Raw genomic sequence first — 18,337 nt, 5'->3', positions numbered from 1 at the left:
CTGTTCCCCCTTATCTGGGCTGCAAGGAAGATCAGAATTGTTCCATCAGGAGAGCAGCTCCAACGTTTCCACAGAGACATCACAGGAAGACAGACAATGCTGCTTCAGGGATAAAAGCACACGTACTACAATTCCTCCACCTACTGTTAGTCCAAAGAAAGGAAAAGAAAATTTCTAAGCCTGAAGCTTTGAGGAACCAGTGCAAGACAAAACATTTTTTTCCCTGCAGTTAAGTGAAATTCAAACAATACTACTTTAAACAGGAAAAATCAAGGGTATGAAATAAGCTGATTTTTGTAGTATCAGTGCTTGAGATAAGTAACCTGACTTGATAGTTATCTCACAATATCCAAGCCTTTTGAATTCATTTTCCAGACGTCTGAATGCTTGAACTTCGCAAATACAAGATTAAAAATATTTAACAAAGTGGGAACTGGACCAGTAGGTACTTTCTTGTGTTATTTCAACTACCTCTAAACAAACTACTATGTCAATCCATATGGCTAAGACAGTTTTAAGTCACAGAAATGTTTGGATATAACGATCTCGGATGGTTTTTGATACTCCTCATTCTGTGTTGTTTTATTCAAACAACTTTCAGAGGCAAAACTAAGCTTACACGTAATAAATTCATTAGAGTAGTTTTCTACATTTTCTTGTTATGAAGAAAACTTGTACTTTCTTTTAAAATATCTGTGTATTTTAAGGGACTGTTGAGATTGACTTGAAAAACGCTGCAGTAAAAAACTGAAGCTTATAAAGATCAGCACATATACTAACATCTTGAAGGTAATATAAGCACAAAAACTTCACACTGACTTTTGTTAGAAATCAGATACTCTATGTTTATTTTAGCTTCATGTTAGCTGGTAAGTGGTGTATTGCTCTTGGAGTACTAAAAAAAACCAAAATCCTGAAACAGTTTTTGATTCTTTCAGGTCAGGCTACCAATTCTATATCTGATTGCTTTAAATAAAATACATACTACTGTTATTACCGGGTTGCACATTTGCAGCTGGAACAACGCTACATTTTATAAGTTATGAAATGCAATCGCATCTGAACATGATAAACATTAAGTCAAGATATGTAAGGTTACTGTCATAAAAGGAATGCAGTTAAGTTTCCATTCTACACACGTGGGTGAAAAATTTGTTAAAAAGTCAAGAAACAAAAAATGCATAAAATCTGTAATAGGCAACAATATACAAAGTTTCCAATATAAAATCGTGACTTGTATAGTTTGTCACTTGCATCTTTTCACAAGAGGAAATTAAAAGAACCACACATCACTGGACTTCTACACAAGCTTCTTGTGTTTCAATGTCATTTATTGAGGAGTGAATGAGATACTGTCAGACATGCCAAAGAGACTTCACATTCAAGGGCTGGAAGCTGAACAGCTTTCCTCATTGAGTCACTGTACAAGTTGTTTTTTGGGAATCTGAAAGTGCGATCAATGAGGTCTTCATGCTCGATGTTTGTGTCTTCGGTTTTTCATCTTTTGATCTACTAACTTGTTGGGCAGAAGGGCACTTTCTACCCTACAAAGACTCACACTCCAATTAATACAATTAACACTAGATGTAGAGAAATGTTTATCTGTTATAACGTACATCTACTGCTGAATACAAGGTCTTAAAGCTGTTTCTTAATTCATTATGTCTAATGAGAAAATTCAACTTGTTTCCCTTTCACCATCATATGGATGGCTAATACCGTTAGAAAAATACTCTTCAGTGCTATTGTAGGGTTTACAGGAAACTTCTTCAGTGTTGTGGGATAGAAACCGATTTAAACACCGTTCGGAAAGAATGCTTCTTCCTGCTGCCACTGCCTGTAGGTTGCAGAAGTATGGCCTACACGCACTACAGTTCTGTTTTACTCAAAAAAAAGAAACAAAAGAAACCTAAACAATAGGGTAAACATTTATTTGGAGTTAGTTTTCTTGCAGATGATAATTAAGGCCCTTCAAGCAGAGTTCAGGAGCTCCTGTATGGCTGCCTGTTGATCTGCATTGAGCTGTGATATGCATTCTGTCCACAGTCCTCCAGATGTCTAGGGAAAAAAAGAAAGAAGAGAAGTTGTGTTTATGAAGGCTGACAAGCTTCTAAAGCACACACTAAGCTTTCACATGCTTAGAAAGCTCAACATTCACTGGGCTTATCCCTGTAACATACACATATGCCAAAGGACAGAGTGAAATCTTTGGTTTTATACACAGGTTCAATTAGAGATGCTGTGACATGCTCAATAGAGGCAAGTTGTGGTTAAGTAGCACCAGGAGTAATTGATTTGAAACTCCTGGGAACTCCCTGCAACTACCTGGGTCAAATTACAAATTGACTCTTCATTCTAACCATTTGCTCTGCCTTGCACTCAAGTTAAAAGATCAATGTTCAGGCAAAACTGAATGGTTCTTAAATACGAGATTATCTTTTAGGTACTGGTGCATCAATAATGCCTTGAGAGAAACTGAGCAGTGTGATTATAGCATGACTGTGTGTGTATGTGTAAAATTCTGCTGCAGACGCACTGGATTACTGTTTAGAGAGAAGAACAGCAAATTGCCTCCCACAGAGAATGCATACACCATTTATCCAGGTAAACGTAAACCCACACGCTCCTTTGTCTCAGAATACCTTGTGTGCTACCAGAGTCCTCTGCTGAGAGGCTAAGCTTTTAAAGTCAACAGCAGTAGGGGCTGGTGCTAATGGTACCAGAAAATCCTGAAAACTAAAAAAGGTTTGAAAAAAAGGTTTGGGTTATCAAAAGCAGCTGAAACAACTTGCACCTTGGCTTAGAACAACAATAACAGGAAAGAAAATATTGCATGTGATTGGCTTTAGGTCAGCAGATTGTCCTTTGCAGTGATAGCAGTGATCTTTAAGTACAGTAAAATACAATAAAACAAGCTTTTAAAAATATAAGTTTGATATATTTTCAGCTATTATAAGTGCCCTGTTCTCACACATTTAGAAAAATAAAAGTGGATACTAATTCTTTTGTGTTCTGTGAAGACAAAGTCCTCATGATTTTTTTTTTTTATTTTTAGGTTTAGCTTGTTTTAAATAAGATTAGGCATTTTATACTCTCAGTGTACAGTGGAACACTGCAGAATTAAGTGTGCTCTTCCAGCACTCCTGAAATTTAAATTGATACTACACTGAAATATTTCTGGCATGAGAACACCTAAGCACGAGGAAAAAAGTTTGCATTTTAATTCCAACTATGACTGTAATGTTACTCATGTCAGGTGCTGGCAATGGAACAGCTTACTCAGATGACTGGAGAAGAAAATCTGCCTGCTGCTGCTTCGCAGATTCTAGGAGACTGTTAGCAACTATACAGCCTTCCAAATTCCTACCATGGTATAAACATTTACAGTGCTCTGCTGCAGTCAAATTATTGTGTGGGGAGATACAAGATAGGTAACAGTAAATAAACTACAATTCTTAAACAAAAAATTACCACCAAGAAAACCACCCATACCATGAGCTTTATGATTTGCTCCAAATCCCAGACACATTTGGCAGGCACACAACTTTGTATCATTAGGTGCTGCAACTGTCAAGCCAGCCCACCTGGTGGCACCTGGGCCTGGATCAGATCTGTCCCATTTGCACTACCACCTACAACACTGCAGAAAAGTGCAGTGTGAATACTGAGAACGATGACATCCTCATCGCCCAGCACCTTAAGTACTCCATGAAATACATTAAGTACAAATGAAGTGAGCTTTGAGGTGGTTCCCTGAACGTAGGGAAGCATGGAACAGAAGCCTATAGTTAAGCTGGATTAAAGAGGGCAGCGGTAAAATTACTTGTAGTTTGCACTCATTCTCTAACAAAGTTCCTAAGCCTCTGCTCTATTGGTAAGTCACCACAGGATGCTGGAGACCCTTAAAGGAACCATGTGGCTGACCAAATTCTGCAGTAGAGTTCACTGATACACAGATAGGCAGATTCCTCTCCAGACTTCAATTTCTGACTCATAGAAGGAAATTAAAAGAAAAAAAAGCCAAAAGCCAAAAACCTAATACTGGCTAGCATGTTAACCACCTAGTTGCATGTATCTTAAAACTATTTTTTTTTCCAATTAACAGGGACCTGAAAAGTTTAGACAAAAAGACAAGCTTTATTCCTTTTCCAAGTGTAAATGTTACCAAGTTTTATCAGTCACAGTTCTAGGAATGTCCAAGGATCTCCACAATCACTGCTTGAAGCATCATTCTCTCTCTAAGGAGACAAGGCTCTCAAAACTGGTATAATGGTTTGCTTAGATCCAAAAGCAGATCCTAAATGTTTTCTTAGGTGTGAAACAAGCAATTTTTTACCTGCACTTGGCGAACAACATTAGCCAATCGCTTGGTACAAGGATCTTCGTGTTTAATAGCTTCATGAATTTCACCATCCGCAATTATACTGAATATTCTGGGAAGGTTGGAGTTGTTGGGACCGAGGACAACCGGGTTGTTGCTGTTATGATCAAAATAGATATTACAAATAAATCAGTGCTTAACTAAAGAAGTTCGGTAAACATTTCAAATGTAGGTTGAGTCATTTTGAAATATCATATTCTTAAGCTGCTTGTTTACATTTCAGTTTCATTCAGCTTAGTAAGTAGGCATAGCTTTGTTGCCTGCAGACAGAATGTTCCCTCTCCTGTTAATGTTTAACCAGCTGATTCTTTAACCAGCCTACACTATCAGAAAGAAGTTCTGTACTTTATGGAGCTGTTGAGTTCCACGCAGATGGAACTGTAAGTAATGTGACAGAAATACCCTGCCTAAAAGGGCCTCTTTCTTTCCCTCTCAGTGCTGGAAGTGGGACGAGGTTGTATTACTGGTGTCAGAGAGCACCAGTGACTTCAGCTCTGCCAGCACTCTCACTGACAGCACAAGTAAACAGTTCTGAACCCTCTCTCCCAGCCAAGTGCTGGAGTAGAGGAGTGCTGGCAACCAGAGATCTGGGTGGAAAACATGTTCCACTTCCAGCCCTGCCACCTACCACTGCTAGAACACAGGGGCTGTGAATGCAGAAGTACGTAACAAGGCAGAGCCATCTGCACAGAGCTGGGGACAAGAGCAATGTGCTCATAGTAGAACTCTCAATTTCTGTACGTGTGTGCATACGTCAGTATTATGCTATCTCAATACAACTGAGGTATTATCAGTATAGAGCCTTCAGTTACCATCACCCATTTCCAGATACTACCTTAATAAAGCACCAACAGATACACAGTAATAATTAACACAGCTTTCCTACAGTCTTTCCTATTTAGTGACTTACTTTCTACTTTTCCAGTAAGACATAATAATTAGCATCAGCCAATAGCTAGAACATGACTACTATATAATGATTCAGAAGCTGAAATTCCTGTACACAATTACCAAGTGCAACTTGCACCTGCACCAGAAATCCATGCCCTCCATCCCTGACCTGCAGGAGGAAGCACAAATCTAAAGAACAAGCTTTGGGACAAGATGCTTTGAACAGTAACTGAAATTACTACACACTTCAGGGAGACGCTCCATCATGAAATTATCTATTATTTCTCTACTTCACACTTTGTTGATATTCAACATCAAAAATGTGCAAAGCTATTTTAAAAGGTTATGAAAACAAGACTGCAAGTGCATGCATGCTGTTCCTGAGTAAGAACACCTGGGCAGTGCTGAGATACAAGCAGAGTATCAAGAGTTTGCCTGAAACTTTCATCAGAAGTTCCCAGCTGATATGCTCCCATCATGTACATATAAAGCTGCCAGGATTTTTTTCAAGACATGTTAGGATGAGAACAGTGACTGTTTATAGAACAGTAATAACACACTGGAAGGCTCGGTTACGACTTTGTAAATTATCTTCTCTAACGCGTCCATAGGTTAATCTGACAGCTTCTCAGTTTTAGAAAATGAATGCAAACAACCTGCAAACAAGCTTGTTTTCTGCTTAACGTCAAGAGTTCACCTTACCTCTCAATTAAGTCACACAGATAATTGAAAGTATGAACAGCTTCTTCTTTATCTTCATGAAGCGGAAGCCATGATAACCAGTGTGGCAGAACTTCTTCAACATTTACACAGTCTGGCTTGAATTTCATTATCTTTCCTACAGCTGAAATGCAGTTCTCTGTTGCGTTGACATTCTCTTTGGTTTTGGCATCTGGTGACTGAATGACTCTCACCAGCAAAGGAAGCGCTTCTAATTGTTAAACAAACAAAAGAATAAAATTTAATGCACAAATGCACAATCAAGTTATATTTCATCAACATCACAAATTCCACAAGATAATTGCATATATTACAAAAGGTGTATGAACTAGGTTGTAGTGGTTTTTTTTTGTCACCCAAGCACCAAAATCCAGCTGTCCCAATGCTCTGCTGCTGCCCTGTTACTCCAGTCATGTCAATGACCCCCTGCTTTTAGGTTCTTCCCTTGCTTTGCTTTACAAAAGCAAAAGAAAAAACCTTCAGTCTCTCAGCTGTACTTGCACAACCTACAAGACATTGTAATTTATGGTTAAAAGACAGATTAAACAGACATTTGTTATCTAACAGCTTTTATAAACATAGATGATGAAAAGCACTAGAACAGTGACATTCACTTTAATTTGGACTGCAGTGCATGTCTACAGCGCCTGCCTGCTGTTGACATATTTGCATGTGCATACACACACACAAATATATGAACATACATTTTATGTCCCTATTCCCCCCCCCCATCACTCCCAAAAAGAAGTGCACGAGGAAAAGCTCATAAAACTAATCTCATCTGGTGAATCCACCTGGCATGGTTTAGGTCGCAAAAATCAAACTTCACAGAAAAATACCCATTTTCTCACAAGGCTAATAACAATTTATTTAAAATAGTGGGTAACCACATACATACTTCTAATGAGCATTCACATCACATTTTGAATTACTTCTGTCCATGCAGCCTTCAGAAGCACCCTAAAAGCAGGAAGGGCTGTCCCTGTGTTCTGCTAAAAATACAGTCCTAAACCTATAAAATGCTAAACCAGCACAGAAAACAGGTTGTGGAATCGTGCAGAAGGCACGCTTCAAAATAACTCCAATTACTGAAGAGTGAGATCTCACACTACTTGATTTTCATCAGTAAGCTTTGCAGTTAAGTAATACACTGTGACACTTTGGTATACTGCCCTTACTGAATTTGATTTAAGAATCAAATTCTGGAGAAATATGATCAATCCTAGAGCTAGAAGGGGATACTCTTATGGGGTTGGTTATTACAGAACCACAGCAACATTGGTCAGTAGAACCTGTGTACTGAACGCAGGATAACAGGACTTCTGTGGAACAAGCTCTGCTTTACAGAGAAGTCCGCAATGTCCAGACAAACTGAATCTGCATTTTACACCTCAGGCTATCATGACTACTGTAGCTAAAACTCATCTGCATTTCCCCACGCTGCTCTGTAGTAATGGATGACTGTGTGTAGGTATGTGTCTTTGCAGCCCTTAAGATTAGTAAGGCACCCAAATCAGCATCATCTTCTCCCTGCAATTTAGGAGACTTTTTTTTTCCTGTCTAAAAACCAGATCTATTCTCACATAGACTTTACAGTACATAATAAAAAAAAAAAAAGTCAAACCAAACAACCCCCCAAAACACCCCACCACCTTTTAACTATAAAAGAACATCTTCTATAATAGTTTTTTGTAAAGACTGTTTACGCTGTCATCTTACTCCACCAAAAGACTTGAGGCCACCAATATGAAGAAACACATGTGTTTGATTAATGCAGTATTCACACAAAATAGATGATTATATCCTTCTACCAACATAAGAATCACTGTGTGGCCCAGGTCGGAAGTGACATCTGAAGATCAGAGAATGAGACCCCACAAACTCTCTGGGCTACCTGTTCCAGTGCTCTGTCACCCTCTCAGTGAAGTGCCCCCTCCTATTCAGCTGGAACCTCCTGTGCTTCAGTTTGTGGCCATTGCCTCTCATCCTGTCACTGGGCACAACCAAAAAGAGACCGGCTCCATCCTTTTGACACCCCCTCCTCAGGTATTTATACACATTGATGAGGCTTTCCCTCAGTCTTCTCTTTTCCAGGCTAAAGAGGCCCAGCTCTCTCAGCCTGTTCTCATACAACAGGTACTCCAGTCCTCTGATCATATTTGTAGCCCTCCTCTGGACTCACTCCAGTAGCTCCATGTCCCTCTAGCACCGGGGAGCCCAGAACTGGACACAGTACTCCAGGTGTGGCCTCACCAGGCCTGAGTAGAGGGGGAGGATCACCTCCCTTGAGCTGCTGGCACTCTTCCAAACCACCCCAGGTTACCTTCTTGGCCACAAGGGCACATTGCTGACTCACGGCCAGCCTGCTGTCCACCAGGATTCCCAGGTCCCTCTCTGCAGAGCTGCTCTCCAGCAGGACACCCCCAGCCTGTACTGGTGCTTGGGGTCATTCCTCCCTAGGGACAGGACCCTGCACTTGCCCTTGTTGAACTTCACGAGGTTAGAAGCAAGAAATAGGAGCAATTTTGACAGTCCCATAAATTATAACCTTGTAGACTTATTTCTTTTCCTCCTCAGCTACTTGATTTATTGTAGTTTTCCACCCTTTAACCTTACTTATTTGTTCTTTACTAACTCTATTTTTAATCCTTTGTTTCACCATAAAGTAGCTCCTGCATTTACAAGTTCCAGAGATTCCTATCTTTTTTCATCTGAGTGTCAGAAATATCCAAATTGAAATTGGCTTTTTCTGAACTCTCAGTTTTTACATACTGCTGCAAAGTTGCAACAAAACAATACGCTAGCACCATATTTATAACCTAACTTCTTTACTGATTAATATAAGAGCTCACAAACATGATGTTTTCAGAGAAGACCGTAAAACCTATGGTGTAGGTAGCTTCTCATGCCATGGATTTAGTTTGTTCTAATCACAGCACATCATCTATTAAAATAAATCACAAAGTTCTTTTACGTACAATTGTATCTAAAATACTTTTGCGATGCCTGCTAATAAGCTGTATGCTGTAAAATAAAAAGGTTATTTTATCTCAACATCCAACTAAAGGTGAAGGTCTGGGCTTAGTCAAGAATTGTTTGTCCAAATACGAAGAAAAGGACCAAAGTTGTTTAAAAGGTTTAAAGTTGGCCAAGGTAAAGTCTAATGAATGACAAGTAAAATGAGACTTCAACAGCTGAAAAACTACACCACCAAAAAACCACCACGAAAACTCCAAAATGAGAACAGTTCTGACTTCAGTGAACGCACGTACCTGTGCAAAAAGGCCGATAGCTGTCCCCACCAAATTGTGCCATAACTCCAACACCGTAGGCAGCTGCTTGCCTAACCTCCGGGCTGTTATCACATATTGACTGTAGCATTGGCCTCAGGAAGTATTCAGCGTACTTGAAGGAAGAGGGGCTGCAGTGCTCCACGATGTCGTCAAAAATGCACAGCCCCCACTGCCTATCCGGCCATGGCCTCTGCGGACACTGCAGCAAAAACAGGTAATATTGAAGCCACCTTAAAATAAGTAGTTTTGTACATTCAATGATTCTATCAACAAAACAATCAGTGTTACAGTAACAGTGGTCTAGCATTTTTGTTAAATTCTTCCTGGATTAATATTAATTCTACAAACACATCAATTTCTATAGTGGTAGTTGCAACAGTATCGCAAACAGAATAAAATCCAGGTGAACACTTGAGCTAATTAAAAGAATAATAGTTTATGCTAAATCCTTTACCTGTATTTCACGCTCCATTACCTATTCCATTCTCAATTTTTCCCAATAGTCTGCCATGCTTTTTTTGTCTCCCTTCTTAAAATCCCTTTTAGACAGTATCAGACATTCCCAGGAAAATTAAACTTCTAAAAATAATTGTGCCAAAGATCCTAGATCTTGCAACATAGAAATTATAATTATCATAGCAGGGCATTTAAAAAAAACAAACAAACAAAAAAAAAACATGGCATGTCTTCCTATTAGACCTGGACTAAACCTTGAAATGCCTCTATTTTGTAAAACAACAGCTCCATTCTATCTACCAAGTTCTGAGATGCCAACATGGAATACCTACTACTGCACATTCAGGAGAAACAAACAAGTGACAAAAAAGACAATAAAAAAGACAATTAGGTACTTACAATTAAGTTGACAATTAGTGGAAGTAGCCTTTCAAACCACGGTAACACCTTCTCTTTATAACTGCTGAATATTGAGTGCAAAATGTCGGATACTTTAGTCAAAATATAAACGTCACTGTCATCCTGATAGGAAAAGGATACAACTCACATTGAGACTAATGATCTTTAAAATACCAGAAAATCACATGAAACCCTAAGGTCTCTAAACTAATAGAAGAAAGCTGTTTAATGATGTGGTTTTGTAAAGAGTCTTTTTAAATCCAGTATTTTGAACTCATGCTTTAAGGTTAAAGTGCACTGCTATTTAACTTAAGAGCATCCAATCACCTAAGCCTCATAGGTTTCTCTCAGGGACAGAAAAGTTTTAAGACAAATGCTTCAGTGGATTCTCTTTACAGAAAAGGGAAGGCCCTTTTCCTCTTCTGGAGCTTACATATATTGGAAAAGCTTTTATTGAAAAGTAAACAGATTATTGCCTTTGTGCGAGAATGTGGCAAAAATATGAGGAGTATTTATCTTCTTTTATCCTTTAACTTCACTTTTCACCTTGCCTAATTAATGAATCAAACTGGTGAAGCACACATTCATTGCACAGATTCAGCTATCAACTCACATCATATTTGCAAGTGAGGACTGCAACCCTAGACATGCTTGTGCTGGGAAAACCATTTGACTTTGTTCTGTTGTACTCTGCATGGTTCCCTTAATCAGTTTATCCTTTCATGGGCAGGGAAAACAGAACACAGGTAGTTTCTGGTCCCTAGTGAGAAACTACTAACTATTTCTCATGCAACAGGCAGCCTGCCACAACATGATATTTAAACTCTCACTGTTTAGCCAACTTCTGCATTGCCAAGGCATAATTTAAGCAGTAACTCTGGAACACATGCACAAATGAAAATAGAGAAAAAACTGCTGCAGCTCAGCACATCACGAGGTCCATCTGGCCTGGTATGGAATTAAAAAATTATTTATTTTACTAATAGCCAATAACAGATGCATAGGGATACAGATACATGTATGTTTGCGTGATGTATTATGCCTCCTCCTACTCCACATCAGATCAAAAAAATAGTTATTGCCTAAGCCAGAGCTGTATCTGGATATTTGATTGACATTACTGTTTCAGTATCTATCTTTCCTGACTTCTGTCATTGTCTTTATGTACCCCTTAATATTTGTGCTGCCTTAAGGTAAGTGCTTACGTACACATATTCTGGGACTAAAGATGTATATCCAAATGTTGCTCATTACTACATGTTAATTCTGTCCATATGGCAAGTGACATTCTGGTCCTACGCCTACTTTCACAAAGCAACACAGACAAGTCCTCCTTGCAATCTTTAAAAAAAGATCAAATATGAATTAAAGCATTTTTAAAAATGCCTTGCAACTCTGCAGAGTATGGGTACCGCTTCTCTGAAATGGTTCTGTTTGCTAGCATTTTCTCTCCTTATCGCTATGGAGTGACAGTTAAGAAAAAAAGACTAAACACTACAAATAAGAAAAGGAGAAAAAAATCAGGAAAGGCTTTTGATTCAAGACTTGAACTGGGGGCTTTTTGTTGGTTTTGATCCCAAGCAGTATGTAGTTGCCAGAATTCTATCCTTTTAAATGCAAGCCTAAAATTCCCAAAGGAAGAGGGCACAAGAAATGCATTATTTAAGAATGCATTTGCATACAGGTACCTAATTTGTTAGGGTATATTCTAGAGTCTGCAAACAGTGTAAATTCAGATAGTCAAGCTTCACAATCTAATTATGCATCACGTGGAAAAATTTTCTTAAATTTACTGAGTATCCTGTGTCTCATTATACACAGTGGTGACTTACTCTTTATTAATCTCTCCATACTAATGATGATTTAACAGAACTATTGTGTCTTTTCTAGAGTCACCTCTACTTCAAACTAAAGTCAGCTCCGTATCTTAGCAGATAAATAATTTTGGTATTCTCTCCTAAGCAAACAATATGCCACCTGTTCATTCTGTCGTCCTCCTGTGATACTATTTTAAGGCTATCCCTTTTTCAGACAGGCTCCTGATCTCATGTGTCAGAGATCTAGCTCAAAGATTAAGAGCAACCTAGGTAATTAGGCACAAAGGAAAATAAGTCGGCAAGCATGGGCCTTGGATTCTCACAACAGCATTTGACAGCAAACTACTTAAGAAAAAGTTATCTGAGAAGAATTGCTTGAGAGGATGAAGGAAGTGAGAAGCTAGATCCTGAAATTTTTCTTTCAGTATACTGGACAAGGAAACCTTTGGTGCTTTCTAACTCACACGCACAGCATGACCCATTTCTTGAAGGAATATGACAACAGTGCATTCCCTCAGGAAGAAATAATTCTGAGAGCAGACATTATACTTTAACTGAATTGCATGTCTTATCTGTGTAATGCATTTCCATCCTGGTACTTTATGAGGGGAAAAGCTTCCCAAACCAACTTACTTCATCTTGTAATGACTCTTCAACTTGTTCATCATAGTCTTCATCTTGTCTTTTCACTAAATTAAAAAGAAAAGATACGTTAAACAACTAGAATTGCTGCATATGCTTACGAAGCCTGTGAAAGGAAAAATAGATTCGGAAACAAATTTAGAAAACAGTAAACACTATCTGAAGATGCAACAGGAATTTCCTGTCTTTACGAAACTTCACAGAGCTTTCACAGAAAAACAAATACACTGATATGCCCCAGACCAGTAACATGTAAAAGAACATGAAACCTGTTCACAAGGACAAGAAAGTGTATAGAAATAAGACACCACTGTTGCTTTAAAATTGCAAAGTCTTCAGATGAAAAGACACAAGTGATAACACCACAGACAAATGCCATCTTCAGGTAATCTATCCATCAAGTTTTGATTAATCTACTACAGTATTTCTGCAAATTACACTATCTGCATCCTCCCAGAGCTTACACATGTAATTCAGTGGATTTTGTTGTTTCAAAGTCCAACTGCCTTGTATAAATACACAAGTTAAAGAAATCCCAACTAAGCATTTTTGTGTTCAGAAATTAGAAATTCTGCTTTAAAGAACAGCTACTATGACTCCACATCAACAGAAATGTATGCGGACCTACCCTGTCTTAATTCTTGATTTTTAAAGTGCTCTTCTAGTTTTCCTTTTAATATTCCTCCAAGTTCTTCAAAATGTTCGTTGTTAAGGCATCCGTCTCCCATTACCTCAATGCACTAGTGAAAGAAAGTGATCAGTTTTTCAGATTTAAGGTACCTGAGCAGTCTCAATGAAATCTAAAACATGCAGAGAATATTAATGCACGCTAAGTGATCATTAGCAGAAATAACATTAGTAGAGCTTTCACGCTGGGATCAATACTCAAATTAATCAAGTAAGGCACAGTATCACTGCACATTTCACCCACATTGTTCAAGTGGTTTGTGATTAAAATAAACAACCCTGGTATTTATTTTAGGTTAATACCTTATTTATCCCACCCCCCTTTCCTCCCTGCCCAAACATTCAAAATCCCAATGTACAGCTAGAAAAATCATAGCAAAAATGCACCTTGAAAAGCTATCAACAGTATTGCCACATAATTGGTAAGGAAAAGAGTTACCTTTGCAAAAGAATGCATTATTTCTGAGAGAACATCTGAATCTGGTTCCGTCCCAATCGCCTTGATGAGCGCATCACACATGAAGTGCCACATCTGTGTGAGGTACTCTGGCCCACGAACTCTAGCACATTCAAGAAGGAGGGGCATCGACTCTGCTGCTGCCACTCGAACGCGTTTTATTATTAAGGAAATAAAATGATCAAGGCCAACATTAAGCCTTAGAATGCAAGCACTACTCACCATAATGACATTAGTTTCCTACTTGAAATTGATTTTTTATTACACTCTAATGCATTTAATTTCTTAATTACATACATATTAAGATTATTAAAAAATTAAACTGTTTGCTATTTAGACGTTGTTTCAAGCCTATTTCAAACAGAAAAGCTATTCAAGTTGCCTCAGTTTGTTGACACAAAGAACACTTTCTGTACTGTTTGCTTTCAAAGTTACAGATAAGCTTACTTGAAAGAAACTAGGGGGATAGCTAGAATTTGTTTCCTAAAGGCATATGTAAACCAACATTTCCTCTCCCAAATCTGCTATAAAGCAACAGAATATTCTAACACTAACACTTTCAATTAATTTAGGCAATAGTAACCAAGACTGATTCTTCCAAACTATGTTTCCATTTTCACAGTCAAATTCATTCATAGGATATCATCGTGGAAATAGAACTTCAGTAAGGGAACCATCAGCTTCACAACTTGTTCTGTGTACTCCACAAACCCTTCCTTTAGCTCTTTTGCATAGCAAACCTGAAACATAAAATATTGAGGCGTCACCTTTAATGGAAAATACCTTTACTAACATTTTTAAATTACAGAATGGGAAGAAAGATAGTTAAAAGACTGGAATTTAACATGCAATAATCTACTTACTTAGCCCCTCAACTGTGGCAGTTTAAGAAACCCTAATAGCAACATCATTTCACACTCTTAAAGCATGCTTTAATAAAAACAATTCAGAAACATCAGTATTTGCAAAAAAAAAAAAAAAAAGTAAAATTCTTTAACATCTTCAATTCTGTAAAAATTCTGCTAACACTTGCTATTCAACCAGAAACTCTAACAATACCTTTAATCAAGTAAACAGAATAATTAATGCCTGAAATCCAAACTCACTGTCACCAAAAAGAAAAAAACTCTTTAATTCAATACCATAGAGAATATTTGTTACGGATTTTGGTTTCAAGATTTGATTGTCCAGGAATACATAGGTCACCAAGACCACCCTATTACTCACCAGCATCTGGCAAGCGGTTGCTTTTTCTTCAAGGCCTGCAGTTTTAATTCCAAAACTCTGTTGATCTCCTAAGTTTACAAATTCCCAACCGTCATCATCACTCATATTCTCCATATCTTGTGCTGTTATTAAAAAAAAAAAAAAAAAAGTAATTAAAAAATCTTAAAGTGATATGACATTTCTTTTTCTTTCAGTGTTTTTTAAGTCAAGCATTAGCTTAAAACTTACTGTCTAAGAGAGCTACTTCAGGTTTAATGGATGCAGTCTTCATTAAAGGTCCCATTACAACAGGAAGGTACTGCTGAAATTCCTTTCCAAGAATTTTACACATCCTGGCCCATGCTGAGATCATATAAGAAATCTGTAAGAAAGAATACAGTCAGAATTTTCATGTCCTACTTTTTATTTTAATGCATATTTAAAAGGATATCATAAAAGAAGAACATTATACAACAGGACTTCTTTTTTGAGAATGTTGGCAGTGCATAAAATGTATTTCAAAGAGAAGACTAAGAAAAACAAATTCAATATGCAAGCCATGTAAAAATTAAACTTCAAAAGAACTCTCCCCCAAGACTATATTCATAACAACGCATTGACAGTATCTCTTATCATAGATGCTATACATGTTAAAATATGGCAGTATAAGATGTACTGGTAAGGCAATCATGACTGTCATCAAAAGAATTTCTCTCTGAAACGAATAATTTCCTGAATTTAAATGATGCTGCTGAACCTCATCCCTGAAGATAGCAAACAGAGCACAAGACTGTAATACTGTGGTTTAAGTGGATTTCTTTTTAGCAGTTGCACAAGTCAAAATAGTTCTTTGCTCTTTTGGACAGCTGCCTAGTGAAACTTGTGGAGCTATTCATAAGAAGGTGGCAGGAAGTGAATAAGTCATACAATGCCAAATAAAGTAGTAGCTAATAGACAGGGAATGATTGCTCACATGCTGAAGTCTCCTCACGAAATATAATCCCTGGAAGTCTGACATCCTATACACAATTCTGTGAAAGATTCTAAGGACCTCTCAGGGCAGTGAATATTAAGTTTTCTAAGATGTGATGAACAGTTAGCCTGAAGCTGTAACTACTTTTTTTCCCCCTTTAAGGAATATCATATTGCAAAGAACACTAAATATAAACCACAAAATATGCACTATAGAAGAGGATTTTAACATACCTGTGGATCATCATCTTCTAGATCACTGAAGTCTGTCTGTGTCTTCAGCAACAGCTGCATTACATCCGATGCATCTTGCATAAACTAGATGTGGGAAAAAGTGGTGTTGAAGGCAAATTAAAAGGGTACTTGCCTGAATCTTAACACCAAACAATTTAAGGGAGTGTTTATGTCCAACACACTATCAAGACAAGCTAAACCTTGAAATAGACTGAAATGAAGATACAAGTAAAAACTTTTTTTCCTGGAAGCATCACCAAGTGATCCTAGTCTTAAGCTTCACTGTATTGGCACTTTTACAGATATGCATTTTAACCAGTGTATCAACACAAAAAAAAAACCTGCCAAATACATCAAGCATCATGACAAATTACTACTACCAGTTCTACAGTTCTATTACAAGCACATCCAAACTTTTCAAGGAATCTGCCTGTAAAAACAAATAAATTCTTATGCTGAGCTTCCTTTTAACTATATAGATTTTCGCCACTATTACGAGCCCACTTAAACGAGATGCTCCAGTATGACTCTTAAAACAAAAAGAAAACACATTTTCAACATTGTCCAATAAAACAAGAATAACTTAAGTTGATGTATTTCTGTAAGATTCACTTCTGAATTTGTGATCTGAACAGAAAGACTGTTGCCACAGAATAAAACAGGAATGCAAACACGGAAAGCAGCAACAACATAACTGTATGTTTAACAAGTAATTGCGTCAATTCAAAGCGAACATAACAAAAAAACACAGCTGTTTTAAAATACATTAATACAATAGATAAGATCTTACCTTTTCTTTCCCAACAGCAAGACCAATTAGGCTGATGCATTCAATAGTTTTTCCTCGTAAAAGTCTTAGCTCCTTCTGAACAGCATTCTCAACAATGTGCTTTAAAGAAGTCATAAATAAGTCATAGTAGGGAACAAACTTCTCCTCTGCTGTATCTGCAACCGATGCGATTGAAGTCACAACTTGCTCCAAAACTAGTTTAGTGCCTTTCTGTATCAACTTGAAGAGAGGAAGAATAAAGTGTTATATTTCATTAAAAAACGTGCTTTAAAAAGCATGCAAAATCTCAAAAATGTGCTCTTGTATGTATCCCATTCTTGTCAGCTTATAACACCAGCAGATCTACCTACTGGTTTACATCAGATGTCATAGTTCAGCTATTCTACATATGCGAGCGATTACGTTTGTTCAGTGTATTATACCTCTTGCAATTTTATCACCATAGTGGAATGAAGATGTTTCACTAGATTATCCAAATACGGAATAAGCAGTGACTTGGGACAGTCTTCAGTGAAGTTTATGAGTGCTGCAGCTGCATGGGCTTGAACACGCTGGTTGCCTTGATCCTCCATGGTTTGCAGAAGAGCTGCTATCACCTGAAAAAGAAAATGTTTAGTTTTAGAAAAACATGTTTCTGGATGGGACAAGATTTTACCTTTTTTTTGGTACTGTTCTACTACTTGCCTTCTCGTGAAATTTCTTTTGAAAGCCAGGTGCAAAGTCAGTTGCCATTTGTCCGATAGCATTGCAAGCAGCATATCTCACTCTTGGATGCTGAAAAAATATTACCCTCAAATGGTTAAGTAGTAGTCATAAGAGCAGAAATGAAAATGTTTTGAAATAATTAAGTATTAGACTCACAGGATCCTGAAGGAACAGCAAAACAAAATTTACTATCTCATTTAAAATTCCCTCCATCTGTTGGTGGCAACCTTCTCCAATGGCTGAGAGTGCCATCAAGCCAGCGTGCCTGTATTTCCAGTCAGCTACAGAAGATTGAAAAAATATTTATTATTCATTTTGGAAACCACAGAGCACCCCAAAGACTAATTAAAAAAAGTGATGGGGGAAGAATAGGTAAGAAGGGAAATTAATGCATCAAATTTTTGTTAAATACTTTTTGCTTTTCCTTATCAATGCTTTCAGTGATGCATAAAAATCTGAGTATCTAATCCAGGCCAAATCTATACCAAAAAAAAAGGAATTTTAAACTGGAGATACAAGCATGTAAATAGTACTAACATCTGGGGATTGCATTTTTATTAAATGAGCTAACCAGGGAAGCTTTTTTTCCCCCGTGTCAGAACAGCCTAATAACATTAGAAGAGTCACACTAATCTGTTCACAACATAAAACTTCCCTTACTGGAAAACCATTCTGAACAGATTTGAT

At 37.6% G+C, this 18,337-nt stretch overlaps 1 protein-coding gene across 1 annotated transcript in view; it reads right to left on the bottom strand.

The window, feature by feature from the left end:
* Positions 1-1,914: 1,914 nt before the first annotated feature.
* Positions 1,915-18,337, bottom strand: part of IPO5 (importin 5) — a 38,658-nt gene continuing 22,235 nt past the window's right edge. The window contains exons 11-26 of the mRNA XM_082770928.1: positions 17,807-17,931; positions 17,630-17,719; positions 17,368-17,541; positions 16,946-17,164; positions 16,156-16,239; positions 15,199-15,331; positions 14,971-15,092; positions 14,387-14,483; positions 13,726-13,898; positions 13,228-13,339; positions 12,591-12,646; positions 10,141-10,263; positions 9,265-9,484; positions 5,975-6,203; positions 4,337-4,478; positions 1,915-2,058 (exon numbers count right to left, since the gene is read on the bottom strand). Of these exons, the coding sequence (XP_082627054.1) occupies positions 1,972-2,058; positions 4,337-4,478; positions 5,975-6,203; positions 9,265-9,484; positions 10,141-10,263; positions 12,591-12,646; positions 13,228-13,339; positions 13,726-13,898; positions 14,387-14,483; positions 14,971-15,092; positions 15,199-15,331; positions 16,156-16,239; positions 16,946-17,164; positions 17,368-17,541; positions 17,630-17,719; positions 17,807-17,931 (2,186 nt within the window). The 3' untranslated portion in view covers positions 1,915-1,971. The remainder of the gene's footprint in view (positions 2,059-4,336; positions 4,479-5,974; positions 6,204-9,264; positions 9,485-10,140; positions 10,264-12,590; positions 12,647-13,227; positions 13,340-13,725; positions 13,899-14,386; positions 14,484-14,970; positions 15,093-15,198; positions 15,332-16,155; positions 16,240-16,945; positions 17,165-17,367; positions 17,542-17,629; positions 17,720-17,806; positions 17,932-18,337) is intronic.

This window comes from Aythya marila, assembly GCF_965140915.1.
Source record: "Aythya marila genome assembly, chromosome: 1".
Lineage (NCBI taxonomy): Eukaryota > Metazoa > Chordata > Aves > Anseriformes > Anatidae > Aythya > Aythya marila.
The sequence above is the reverse complement of the archived record's forward strand: the minus strand, read 5'-3'. Positions and strand labels throughout refer to the sequence as shown.